Source organism: Papio anubis, chromosome 19, assembly GCF_008728515.1.
Source record: "Papio anubis isolate 15944 chromosome 19, Panubis1.0, whole genome shotgun sequence".
Classification (NCBI taxonomy): domain Eukaryota; kingdom Metazoa; phylum Chordata; class Mammalia; order Primates; family Cercopithecidae; genus Papio; species Papio anubis.
Window position 1 is genome coordinate 20,088,137 of NC_044994.1, and position 14,775 is coordinate 20,102,911.

The following is a 14,775-nucleotide window of genomic DNA, read 5'->3' on the forward strand; positions in this document are numbered from 1 at the left end:
GAGGAATATGATGGTTCTAAGATCAGGGAGAGTTACTGGAAACGTATAGTGGCTGTTACAATATTCCAACACCACCATGACCACTATGATACTCAATAGTTTGAGGGACTTTGAAATTTATTATGTTTAATATTACTATACTTTTATAACAACTATATAGAATATGTAGGTAGTGAAACAATTTATCAATAATGAAACTAAGGCATAAAGAGTATAAGAGCTTGCCTAATCATTAAGGAACAGAGCTGGGGCTCCAAATCTAGCCTTGTGACTAAAAATAAAGTGCACTTGCAAAACATCACAGCTACATACATTTAACAGGTCACTTCTCTCTCTTATCAAAAGCCTTTCAATTAGAAAACAATCCTTATTGGTGAATGAGAAATCTGGTCGTAACTCACAACCAATATACATACATATATACATATAATTTTATGGCTCTTTAGATCTTAACCTAGTGATTCAAGATGCATTACTTTCAGTTCTACTGTAGAAAGAAAGCCACTGTTTATGGCAAAAAAGCATAAAACAGGTACTAATGATATGCTTTGATGTACAATGGCAAAAGCTATTCCTACAAAGTTCCAACACTATTTAAACAAGAGGTCCCATATAAAAAGGATAAGAAATATTTCTTTGGTTGGTCATTACATAGATTTTCTACAAATAGTAATCTCATTAAATCTTAGTATACAGATTTAGAAAGGTTCATTGACATTATTCTTAAAGTATTGGTATGTAATATTTTAGCAATGCAAAATATTTTACAATTTGAAAATTGCAAACACCAACTTCAACCACCAAATTGAAGCCTGCTATTTTTTTTATTAAATACCAACAGTCATATTCATAGTTTAATACTGAAAATATTGTAAAATATAGTTGTGGTTCAGTTTTGAAACTATTAATACACAATAGGAATACTTATTTGAGTGGTTACTTTGTGTCAGCCACTGTTTCAAATGCTTCATATATATGTAGAAGTCATTATATTTTAGTTAAAACACTGAGTTAGGTGCTGATACCGATCTCTATTTAACAAAAAAAGGAAACAAATATATTTAAAACCTCATGCCAATCCCACAGTTCAAAGTGGGAAAGCTGGAGTCTGCGCCTGGGGGTCCTGTAGAACTCCAGAGCTTGAAGTCTGAAGCACACATCATACTGAGAGCTAACAAAGCAAAATAAGCCCCTCATCAGGTCTACGTAAGTTCCCTTTGTATTACATATCTGAAAAAAGTCCTTATCTGTAAATCTTTTTTTTTTTTTTTTTTGAGACAGAGTCTAGCTCTGTCGCCCAGGCTGGAGCGCAGTGGCCAGATCTCAGCTCACTGCAAGGTCCGCCTCCTGGGTTCACGCCATTCTCCTGCCTCAGCCTCCCGAGTAGCTGGGACTACAGGCGCCCGCCACCTCGCCCGGCTAGTTTTTTGTATTTTTTTAGTAGAGACGGGGTTTCACCGTGTTAGCCAGGATGGTCTCGATCTCCTGACCTCGTGATCCACCCGTCTCGGCCTCCCAAAGTGCTGGGATTACAGGCTTGAGCCACCGCGCCCGGCCATCTGTAAATCTTAACCAATTAAAAACCAGCAGAGACTCAGGAAAAAAAGAAGGTGCTACGTATATATTCCAAAACCCACACCCTGAAGCTCACTACTCACTTAGCTCAATTTATGCACAAAATTAAGCTTCCTAGCCCATGGCAGACAGAGGCAGAAAATTATAAAAAGCAAGACTGATAGAGATGCATATATGAATGGCAGCAAACAGAGTGACTAGAAGACATTTAAAAAGAGCCACTCAAAAAACCTAGTGTCTAGGGCCACTAAGGATGGACTTAGGGCATCAACGTGTGACAGCACAATAAGATAACAAAGGTATATCTACATGAATGGTGGATGAACATCGAGAACAGTCATTGCAAAGACTGAAGGATGTCCCAGAACACCTGTCTGAAATGATAAATAAAAGCTGGACCTCGGAGTTATAAAAGTCAGTTTTCCGGGCAATTGAGTTTTGTAGAAAATTTTAATTCCTGAGCATGCATGATGAGGATCTACTGTCTTTCATCAACATACAAGAAAAAACAGGGAACATACCATTGTCAGAAGCAAGGAAAGTAGCATTATATATATTGTTTTTCACATTTGGTGATTCTCGGTCCAAAACAGCAATTGTAGTTATTTGTCCATTCACAGGATCTATTTTTAGCCAATTGGCAGGATCAGATAATTTAGTGTATCTACAAAATGAAAGTGAAGTTTAATTTTTTTATATGAAACTTTAAAAAAGCATATTTTACAGGTTTAGTTCCAAATGCAACTGGCTCATTAACTTGCATTTCCGTAGATGATGGCTGGAAATACAGCTTTAACATGAAAAAGTATTTTTGTGACAGTGGTATTGGGAGGCACATAAAGGTTGTTTGGTCAGGCATGTAGGGAACATTCTACAGGTGTCTGAGGGACAAGACTAGGAGCACAGTCTCTCTAATGTGGGCTAAAGCAGATTGGAAAGATATCATTTTAGGTTCTTGTCCACTTCAACAGATATAAATGGTGCAGGAAAATAGCTTGAATATAGTTTCTAGATAAACAGTAGTCTCAATGTATAGGAGTTAAGAGAAATTACAATAGAAATTGAATACTGTATCACAAAGAACACGCCTAAAACATTTTAACACTTTATCATGGCCAACATGAAGCCACACTGGAAAGACCATAATCCCATTCCTACTTGCATCTTTCACACTGGGCCGAGCCTCAGATCTATACCTTTGCAAAGAAAGGCCTATAGTCTTGAGTCTAAATTGGCAGATTTATCAGCTTAAATTCCTTTTTAAAATTTGGAGTGAGGATTAATTTTTAAAGATTAGATAACCAATCGGATTGGAAAAGGTACGCTATGTTTAGAGAGGTAAAAGTTGTAGGATTTCAATACCTCTATTAACTGGCTATTTATTAATAGCTATCTTGATTTCAGTGAATAGAGAAATGGAGAACATTTAACATTCAATAAAAGATAACAATATGAGGTCATCTTTTAGCAGCAGTTCTGTAAGAAGTTTAATGAAATATAAGTTCATTTTAAAAATGACCATCACCAGGTTTGGAGAACAGTCGCATGGCGTGTGCTCTGCCAACCATCCACTCCCTCATCGGGAAGGATAGATTGGATTTTGCTGAGTTTGGAAATCTTTACAGATAGGTTTTATAAGTCCAATAACTACTGAACAGGTAAGGGATGAAAATACTTAGCTCTTAGATACTGGTTTTGGCATAAGCTTTCTTTCCTTCACGATGCATCGAGGAGAGATAAATGTTATAAGCTTCTGAAAGTTCCCTGTGGAACCTTTTTGTGATGTTTGGCATAAAGGCACAGGCTAAATAATTCTAAAGTATTTTTAAAGTAAAAATGGCAGGTACAGAGAAGCAAGAACAGCTTTTTCTTCAAATAATAAAGCCATTTTAATATGGATACAGATATCTATATCTAATATAATCATTGACTGAGAAGAAAATTCAAAGAATTTGAAATTATCTTTTAATATGTAGTTTTGATTCCAATGAAAATTTCTTACTCAAATAGTGAATTAGATAGTGAATAGTGAATAGTGATAGTGAATAGTGAATTAGAACATAAGCTCCAAAAGCACTGCAAACAGCATTTCATACCTAATATTTTGCTGCATATATCGATCTGGGTCCTGAGCAGTGAATGTTGTCAACATGGTACCGGCATGAAGCCCTTCTTCTTGTCGAATGATCTTAGGATTGGGAGCAAAATAAGGGTTTTCATTTACGTCAATAACTGTAACAGACACGGTTGCAGTTGACTGAGGTGGGTGCTGAATTCCCTTGGCTAATGGCACTTGATTTTCTGCAGCAACAGTAAGGACAAACATCCTATTTGTTTCAAAGTCGATTGGCTGGAAAATAAAAAGGAAGCCATATTTTTGCAGGAAATAAGAATGCTTGCATTCTGTAGTTTATTCCTCTATCAACTCCATTTCCAAAAAATTAATTTCTTCATTTACTACATGATAAAGTTCCTCTCAAGTTTCTGGAAAGCATGCATTAGCATGGTCACTTACCAAAATATTTATTCCAATTAACCTAATTATAAATCTTGAGTACTTAAAAGATTTATGTTCACAAAACAATGCACACGATTACTGCACAGATTTATTTATTTAGGTACATCTAAAAACTTGATTATTCTTAAGAATAGCATTGTTGACTAAAAATACTAAATAATTTAAAGTCAATGAGAACATGATTGTCTAAACGCACACTCTCAAACATTACTACAAAGATCACTCCTCATCCAGGAAAGTTTTCACCAGTCTATGATGAATTGAAAACAACCCAAAAATCAGAAAATGTAATTTTTAAATAAAGCTAAACTTATTTGATTTAAAAATACCTTTCATAATTTGAAGTACACATTTTGCAGTACAAACGTATACCTAATCACAAACACATCTTTTAAAAATAATACTCTTGGTAGGTGGAAAATATTTTTCCTTTCCTCTTAGCAAACTAAAACTCTGCTGTCTTCTAGAATATTTCTGAGTATTTTACTGGTCTGTAAAATCCCCAAATTTAAGAAAAACACTCTAGATAAATGCAATGCACAAATAATCCTTCATGTAAATATTAACTTCCAAAGTTCACTGAATCCTGCTGTCACTAGAAATGTTACCAGGAGTCAACTAACTAGACTGGACATTCACTCTTAATTTCCCCTGTTCACCTGCTAATGGAGGTGCAAATAAGCGTTAATGTGCAGTAATAACAGGAAAAACAAGAGCATTAAGATCTCTTAGGCTCATAACTGGTAGCCTAAGAATGATCAAGAGGTGATGCTCATGAGAAAGCCTCATTATCAGCAGAAACTGTACCAGCTTCCTACCCTAGACCACCTTTTAAAATCTTCAAACACGTCGTTTTTTTCTCTCTAAAATCCCCAATTCAACATTCCTTTCTCTAGTATTTTAAACAAGGCAGAAAAAATGCCAAAAAGTCAGACTGCAATATTTAGAGTGATTTCACTAGCCACAGGAAACCTTCCCCTGATGTAACATTTATTTAAGCTAAGGGGTACACGCACAGTTCAAAGTCCTTTAATGTGTATGAAGCTCATTTATCTCTCATAACACCATGACTAACATACTGTTATCAGCCCCTTTCTGCATGACAAACCTAGAATTTACAGTGGTTAAATAGCTGGCCATGATCACACAGATATCAGGAGCCGCGCTGGGACTCTACACAGACAGTGGACTCGAGTTGGTGCTTTTGATCACCATGTTCCTTCTGAGAGTTTTCATTCCCATTCCATTCTACTCACATACCTACATAATTCTTGGCAACTTTCGCACATCTTTCTATGTAAGGTCAACATTTAGGTTCACTTACAAATCAAGAGTGTTTAGGTGGGAGGCAAAGACGTAAATCTCTTTACTGGGCGGCTAAAAGGAAGGGATGTTCACTTTAACAGGCTTTTCCATTATAGCTATGCGTTTATTATTCTTGAAGAACATCCCCTCGGCTTCTAGCATTCAATTGTTTTGTTTGGTTCTTTTTTGACCATAAGATCAGAAGAACCGATTTCTTAACGTCTCGGAAACAGCATTTAAAAACAGCCATGCAAATGCAAGAGCTTTCTGAAATGCAGGCTTTCTTCTTGCCTACTCATTCCATTTTACTTCTATGGCTTTTCCGGTTTGTTCACTATCTGCCAATATTCTAACAGCTGTAGACATGAAAATAGCAGGTGTGAGGCATCATTCTCAATAGCTATCAATGGTGATCAAAGCTTCAGAATGTGATATATCACGAATATATCAACTACACCGACAGTTAATGTTGCTTAGGCCAGTCCTGTCCTCAGATTGGTAAAAACTGTCCAAACTGATTCAAAAAAAATCATCAAAATGTTCACAAAACACTCACTCAAAACTCACTCAAAAACTCACAAAACTCTCATCACAAACCTCTCATTCAAACACCCTCACATCAGTGATGATGTCTCAGCATAAATTACACAGTAAGACATAACCTCCCAAATATATGTCAGACCCACACCTGGAGATATCTGAAAGAAAAACGTCCTAAGTTTCCATTGCAAAACAACAAGTGGGGGACATATATTGGTCCTTGCTGAGCGGCTGTCAGTGGCCTGAGGAACACTTACTTTGACCACGGTGACTAACCCGTCGTTGCTGTTTGGGTCGGTCTGGATGGCAAACCGTCCTGTAGGATCTCCGCCACTGATTCTGTACACTGCATTCCAGGCTGGTGTATGGGGTTGATCCTTATCAGTCACAGTTAGATTAGCTACTATGACATCTACTCTGTTCTCAGGAACTTCACCATAAAACTGCGAGAAAGACAAACCTCAGTCAGAGGAGCAGTGTGGACCACTGAAGGACAACTTGTCTTGATGACCACACCGTCCAATTTTACTGCCCCATTAAATTTTTATTATCAACACTAAATGAGGAGACTGATAATGCAGGTAATCACAGCATTTATGTCTGATTTTAAAAATACTGTAACATTTTTCAGTAGTCCAGTTTTTTTCCAAATTACCTTACAGTTTCATTAATATTAAAATCAGCATCCATTTGTGAGTCTCTAGGTGATTATAGTGGGGTGGGGGAAAGAACTTGTCTGCGCAAAATGATTTTACTCCAGATATGGATAATTATACGCTGACAAAGTGGCATAAATCAGTTATGCAGCTCATGCACGTGAAAATATTCATAAGCATTTTGTTATAACAGCACAGTCTTTGTAGGACGTGTTTTCCAGGCAGCTTATTTTAACAACTTTAGCAGTGGACTTGAGAGACTACAAGGAAACAAATTACTTGGATGCCTCATGTAAGGCCCTGATGACAGAAATGTCCTAGTTAGCAGCCACGCTACTACTAGGTAAAGCAAGTTCCACCTCTATTTAACACATTTATTATTCATGACCAAACTTCTCAGTAACGAACTATAGACCCAAAGTTGTGTGAGTGACAGGCTGTACTCACCGTCATGGCAGTAAACTCTGGAGGATTGTCATTGACATCTGTCACTGTGATGATGGCCGTGGCTGTGTTTGAAAGGCCATATGTGGGATTGCCTTCCATGTCTGTAGCTTGAATTATTAACGTATACTGTTGCACTTTCTAAAAAGAAATAAAGATAACTTAAATGAAACTAGTTCCTCAAGAAGACATAACAGTTGTTCTGTAAATGGCTCTTTATAATGCAAGGAGAGCATGGCATCATTCATTCTGATTAACATGACGTGAAATTTCCCAAGTGGAGTTCCCTTTAACTTAGAAGCACAGGTCTGGTCCCTGTCTAGAGAGATTTAACTGTGTATATTCACCTCTACTGGCAGAAAGGAACGCAATGCAGATGTGTGAAATTCACAGCTAAGCTGAAACCTCCATCTGGTTCCAACTTTTGCCTTTCTTCACTTCACAGGATTGTGATCAAGCATTCAAGTCATTTGGTTCATATTTACTTTCTTGTATGTTAATTTCTACCCAGTTTAGGATACTAAAGACAATGAAGAATCTCAAGAGAGGGAGAAGAATGCATATATAATTCACGAAGTATGTAAGCTTTCCCTTTACATGTTCTTACATATATTCTATTTTAACAGGGTAGATGCAATACTTCCCTTTAAATTCCATTAATACATATAATTCAAAGCCATATAGAAGAGATACACAGCATTCTTAAACAAAGTCAAAACTTGAAGGGTTTATGTTTATTTCCATAGTCTTCTAACGGCATATATCTGATAACTGCATATTCAATGGATTAGGATTTGGGTATAACACTCATTGTGTCCACTGTTTTGAGCACAGACCTACAATGGATATAAATATTGACACGTTTACATTAGATGATTATTATTAGACAGGCATCCACTACTTTCAAATCCCAGGCTGACTGTTTTAAAAGAGAGCCAAATTAAGCTGTAATAGATCTAAGAGAAAATGCTGAGATTGAGAAGTCAGGCATTTGTCGGAAAAGTTTTATATTAGGAAAGCCTAACTACAAACAATATCTAAAATCATTTGGAATCTCTGTGGAAATTGGCACAGACCGATCAAAAACAGTGATCATTTTCATAAATGTTAAAACATTCTGAACAACAAAATCCACTACATACAAAAATAAACTGTCACTGCAAAGTGTAGTTTTCCCTGATTCTAAATATAGCTAACATTATGAATGGCCATTCTTAAGGGATTTCTGGAGCTTAGATAGAACAGACACAAATTGTAGCTTTTGATTTAGTTGTCAGAGGGAGGGGCAAAGAAAAGAAAGGAGTAGGAGGGAAAGCCAAACCGCCCACATTAGATTCTAAGTCTCTGTCTGTCCACCCAAATGCCAGTCTCTAGCAGTTATTTATTTCAGTTATTTGTCTTCCTAAAAGAGAACATGTTAGACTTTTTTGAATTAAAAAACACACACAAAGAAATAATGCTGGTTGAGTCATTTAATTTTTCTTAACCCACAGTACCTCGCTATAACGTGAACATAAGCTATAATACTTCTTCAATTGGTTTTCTTCCCCAGTTAGAAGTGTCACTTCAGCTTAATGCTTTCATGGTTAGTGAGAGAATTTTGCGGGGCATTCAGCTCAGCCTCCCAGCTGAAAACCATGAAAATAAAAAAAATTATGACTTTTGAAATGTCAGTTTTGTTAGCTGTTATTTGCAGAAACAGATGAACATTCTCAAAAAGAGAGAAAAAAGGAAGTTTACTTTTTAAGAAGTTAACTCACATAGGTATTACATGAAGGTATAGTTCTTTCCTAATGTCTATTCTACAAAAGTCTTTAGAATTGTGTATGCATAATACATCCAATAATTTTCCACTGATCTGCAATACTGGAATTAGTAGCTAATACTTGAAATTTCTTATTGCTGCAAGCTAGTCTGGAAATTTTAAATTACAAAAGGACACTTGTTATTTCCAAAGTACAGTATCTCGTCAAATAAAAAAAAAATTCAGTTGGTAAATAATGTCATCTCCATTTTCGAATGCCTGATTGGTAAAATATTCTTATATTTAGTAAGGAAGCCTTGATGGCCTATGTTTTAGACAATGAACTGCTTAGAGCTTCTTGCCTAATTTGGTCACTGGGCATCTGTTTGTGAATGACTAACATTTAGATTCCGTAAGGGTTCGACTTCCCACTCTCATAGCACCTCAGCTGATCAAGGGGATTCTGCTTGAAAACTTCTCCTCCCTTCCTGCTCTATATAGAATACAATCTGAACTCATCTGCTTGCTGTCAATCCTTCCCTCTCTGAAACTCACCTATTTTACAAAAGTGATTCCTCCCATTCACGTACCCTACACCTGGAGCTATTTTGCATTTATCTTCAAATGCCCTGTCATGATCCTATGTCATAGAATTTGGCTAGACTAGTGGATGTTACCCAGAGTGAATATTTTGGGTTGTCACAACTAAGGAGTGCTTAGTTGTGACAACCAAACTTAGTACCAACATCTAATGGCCAGAGGCCAAGGATGCGCTAAACATCCTATGATACACAAGATAGGCCTCATAACCAAGTAAAAATGTCAGAGTGTCCTGGTTGAGAAACCCTTGCCTGGAATACCATTCCCTTCATTCCAAGCCTGGCTACCATGTGGCTTAAAAGCCACTTTGGAGATGACTTCTGCCAAGTCCTCAGGACAGAGCCCTCACAACACATCCCATCACTGTTTATAGTTTATATGGCTGTTACTGGTCGTATATTTGTATCTGCCTCACTGTGCATGTGTGTGCATATATACAGACACACACACACACACGTCCCAAGGGCCCTTGCTTTGTTGATGCTTGTGTCACTGGCATATGGCACAGTGCCTGACTCACAGTAAGAATTCCACAAATGCTTCTGACTTGGTGGATGGATGGGTGAATGCATAAGAAACCTTGGGTTTTGCATGATCTTACCTCAGGTAAAGAAAAAACCATCTTCTATTGACATGGATAGCTATAATTTATTTATTAAACCCATACTGGGAGCATAAACTAGCTCACCTTTTCCCAAAACCACAGTGATTCATATACAATAGTCCCAATTCTAACATTTCCTCATACTATGAGTCACTTCCTATTTATCTTGACATTAATTTGCTATTCAAAGCTTAATTTATTGTAAAAGTCCGATAAATGGAAAGCTAGCATCACTTATCATGAATATGACAGTAAAAAATAAACATGATGAATTTCTTAAATTCTGGCAGTCTCTACTTGATGAAGTAGCACCTGAAGGGCTGTGTCCGCTTGCTCTCCTAGAGGCGTCTCTGCATTTACCAATTAAAATCTTACGCACGTGCAGCACTATTTTGAAACACTGAACTAGAGTTTTCAGTGAATGAGGAGGTGAGAACATTCAGTCTCTCATACAGCAGACATTTAATGAATGTCTTCTAAATGCCAGGCAATGGAGTATTTACTTGGATAAAACAGTGGCCAAAACGAGATACAGCCTTGCTTTCATTAAGCGATGGAGGCAGAGAGTAACGGATGATAGGACCATAGAGAGCCACCAAATGCATGAGTGTAAGTATAGAAATGGTAGGAAGAAGTAATATGAAGAACCTTCAATAGTGCATACCAGCTATTAGGTTGGTACAAAAGTAACTGCATTGTTTGTCATTACTTTTAATGTCATTACTTTTTTTGATTAAAAAGAGAACTTGATGACTAAACAGATTGTGGGTAGTAAAGGCAATTAAACTATGACCTTGGAGACTGAGGAGAAGGTCGTGGTCATGTGAAATAGGAAATTCATCATAAATCACAGGTTTTAGGACATGACATATTTGCCTCTAGATAAACTGGGTTAGGGACAGAGAGTTGAATAATAATGGCACCGAAACTTAGGAGGGAAGTATAGATTTGTGACTCTGTTCAAATTCTTAACTGCTAAGCCCCAGTCCCCTTATCTGTGAAATGGGACTAAAAGTACCATCTACCTTATAAATGTGTAATCTAACTTTCTTTTGTATACGTACTACATGCCGGCACTGTTCCAAGGGCCGTGATTTAAAAACTAAAAACAACTTTTATTGAGTTTGAGCACTACGTGCCTGGCAGAGTGCTACACACTATGCATTATTTCATTTAGTCCTCACAATAATCCTATGAGGCAGGTGGGGTTTTGAAACCCCATTTTACAGATGAGGAAACAGGCTTAGGAAGGTACGGAAGCTTGCCATGGACACCCAGCCATAAGAGGCAGAGACTAGACTTGAACTCAGGTCTGAGTCAAGAATCTGTACCATTAATCAACCCACTATGTGAGTGCCTTCTACGATGGTCAGAGTACTGCACACACGCAGCATGTGCACAGATAAAGAGGGGAAAGCAGATGAAGAGCCGGACTTCAAGTGGATGAGGAAGGAGTGGAAGTATTTTTTGTTTGCTTGTTCTTGAGACAGGGTCTCACTCTGTCACACAGGCTGGACTGCAGTGGCGCGATTATGGCTTACTGCAGCCTTGACCACCCAGACTCAGGGACAGGTGATCCTGTTACCTTAGCCTCCTGAGTAGCTGGGATTACAGGCATGTGCCACCACGTCTGGCTAATTTTTTGTATTTTTAGTAGAGATAGGGTTTCGCCATGTGGCCCAGGCTAGTCTCAAACTCCTGGGCTCAAGTGATCTGCCTGCCTTGAGTACAGGCTGTCCCTTGGAGAAAATTGGTGTGGAACTCAGGGAAAGTATAGTAACTTAAACATTTCTTTAAGATTCATGTTCAGGGTAATGAGACAAGGAACATCTGCCCCACCGGATGTTAAGAATGGGAATCTAGATATACTTTCTGTGCAACACAGTCTATATAGAGGTATGCAGAGACTATTGTGGGTGCTCAGAGAAGTGATTGAGAACTGGCTCTCAAAGGGTAAGGATCAGCCTGTTATGAAGGAAAAGAATATTGAGGCAGAGCAAATGGGAACAGGGAACAGAAAAATAGAAAACTTCCTATCTGCACAAGGACTGCGTGTGGTTCAATGAATGGTTGGGCATCATTTGTATGTGAAAGGCAATTAATTCTAGGGGGTTAGGTTAAGGAGGGTTTTGGGGCCAAGGTCACAGAGGATCTGGAATGCACTATTAAAAAGCTCTAACTTCATCCTATAGGGCGTGGAGAGCTATGTTACCACAGTGGAGACCCAGCAGGTTTGTAGATTATGAAGCAACCTGTAGAGAAAGGAAGATTGAAGACACAACAAAAAACAGGACAACAACCCTTCAGGATGGAACTAGGAGTTGAAGGCACAAACAGAAAGATTATTAGGTTTGGAAAACAGGAAGTATTTCTTTCATCTTATGAGGAGGAGTAAAGGTGATAGACAGTGCTCAACCAAGAGATGTTGCTGTTGCTATTCATCATGGCAATGGGGAAAACAATAGCTCAGATGTATTGGGCACTGTACTGAATGCTTTTCAAAATGCTTTTAAATACATATATACACACACACACACACACACACACACACACACACTTTTTTTTTAAGACAGGGTGATATGGTTTGGCTCTGTGTCCCCACCCAAATCTCACTTTGAATTGTAATCCTCATAATCCCCATGTGTCAAGGGCGGAACCGGGTGGAGGTAACTGAATCATGGGGGCAGTTTCCCCTACACTGTTCTCATGATAATGCGTGAGTCTCACAAGATCTGATGGTTTTATAAGTGTCTGGCATTTCCCTTGCTTGCACTCTTCATTTCTTCCCTTCCGCCCTGTGAAGAGGTACCTTCTGCCATGATTCTAGGCTTCCTGAGGCCTCCCCAGCCATGCGGAACTGTGAGCCAATTAAACCTCTTTTCTTTATAAATTATCCAGTCTCAGGTATTTCTTCATAGCAGTGTGAGAACAGACTAATACAGAGGGTCTCACTCTGCCACTCAGGCTGCAGTGCAGTGGTGCAATCACAGCTCACTGCAGCCTTGACCTCCCAGGCTCAGGTGATTCTCCTGCTCAGCCTCCCGAGTGGCTGGGATTACAGGTGCACACCACCATGCCCAGTTAATTTTTCTATTTTTTGTAGAGATGGGGTTTCGCCATGTTGTCCAGGCAGGTCTTAAACTTCTGGGCTCAAGCCATCCACCCACCTCAACCTCCCAAAATGCTGTGATTACAGGTATGGGCCACCACACTGGCCTGAATGCTTCATGTGTTATGTTAGATAATTCCTAAAACTGTCCCATGAGGTAGGTAATATTATTATTCCCATTTACGGATGCAGGAGCTGAGGTTTCAGGTTAATACACTGGAAGTCAAACAGCCCATAATAAGCAGAGCCAGAGTTCAAACCTGGGGGGAGCAAGGGTGAGTCACTGGCAGTCCTGCACAAAAAGGGAGGAAAATGGACATGAAGTGGAAAGGCCAGGAATACTACCAGCAAGTAATGTCACAAGAGGACAGATAGGAATAAATGCTGAAGACTGGGGTAATGTGGCAAATACACCTTTAGGTCTGGAGAAGCTGAAGAATTAAAACGGAATTTTTAAAACCTGAAGATGAAAGAAAAATAAAAAGCTGAATCTCAGTAAGCATTTCAGTGATTAGGAGTTCAATCACTTAAAGGTGCCATACATCCTGAGAGAACGAGAACAAATATTACTTTTGACAGAAAGGAAACTGTGAATTCTAATAGCAATAAAAGAATTTCAAGCCTGCACAAGGCCTGAAAAAGTCAAAGTAATTTATCCCCAGCCTCAGGAAGAATTATCATAAACCATCCGAGATAGATACATTTTTTTCTATGTTAAATGACTTTCAGAAAAGGAAGGTTTTCCATAATTTTCCCTAGTAACTCATTGTTGTGTTTAATAATTTCACTGTCAAGAAGCTATTTCTCATACTGTATCTAACCCAGAATTCTATAGTTTCAAATCCATTTCCACATTAGTTTCATCAAGGGGTAGTGAACAGCTTCTCTATCCACTGGAAGATAAACTTAACGACGATTATGGCCTCACGTCAGGCTTTCATCCTCTAAACGAAATACAGTCTCTTTGATTTTTAAACATGGTTGGTCTGTTTTAGTAAAAAGTATCTTTAATTTTCCATGCCTCTTTCTTTCCATAAAACAGCCAGTCTAAATGAGATAGGAATATTACCGTATGAAAACAGGATGAAGTCTCATTTCTGTATCTCACAATGACAATGTGAATGAAAGAGAAATATTAGGATTGTGAAATGAACTAAATCTACTTGGTATATGAGCAACCTGGCACTGAAGAAAGAATACTGAAAATTACCCCATATTCTCAGATAAATTATGGCATTCATGCTGAGTTTATCAGCATATAAAAATAGTATTTCATATGGTAATGAAGAGGTGAAAATATATACATGTTCCAAATATTACTGAACTAAAAGTACTACTTAAGAAACTAAACTGATTTCAACAATCTCTGATGCAAATCAATTCTAGAAAAAGAACTGTTGATGCCTACAAGTTAATAGGTACAATGTCATAGGCATACACCAGCTCCTAAGTAAGGCTCTCAGCTCAGAATAAAGTAATCTTAATTGGCTCATATTACTTTATTGTAGTGCTTCTAGCACTATTTTGTGTATAAAATTAATTGCAATAGTAATGTTTTCTTCTATTCAATTCAAATGAATGCATCTACAGAAAATAAAGAGTCAAAAAACAACAAACTTCTAAAATCCTTGTCAATGATATTTTATTGCAGTGGGTATAATGTCTCCTTTTGACATACAT

At 37.9% G+C, this 14,775-nt stretch overlaps 1 protein-coding gene across 4 annotated transcripts in view; it reads right to left on the reverse strand.

The window, feature by feature from the left end:
- CDH2 (cadherin 2) overlaps positions 1–14,775 on the reverse strand; it is a 245,592-nt gene that overhangs the window by 54,929 nt on the left and 175,888 nt on the right. For all 4 annotated transcript variants that reach the window (XR_001897295.2, XM_009192559.3, XM_003914260.5 and 1 more), the window contains 4 exons: positions 7,042–7,179; positions 6,196–6,381; positions 3,672–3,925; positions 2,097–2,239 (listed from right to left, as the gene is read on the reverse strand). Coding sequence is in view for 3 of the 4 variants with exons in the window: in XM_009192559.3 (XP_009190823.1) it covers positions 2,097–2,239; positions 3,672–3,925; positions 6,196–6,381; positions 7,042–7,179 (721 nt within the window). In the remaining variant the exon portion in view is untranslated. The remainder of the gene's footprint in view (positions 1–2,096; positions 2,240–3,671; positions 3,926–6,195; positions 6,382–7,041; positions 7,180–14,775) is intronic.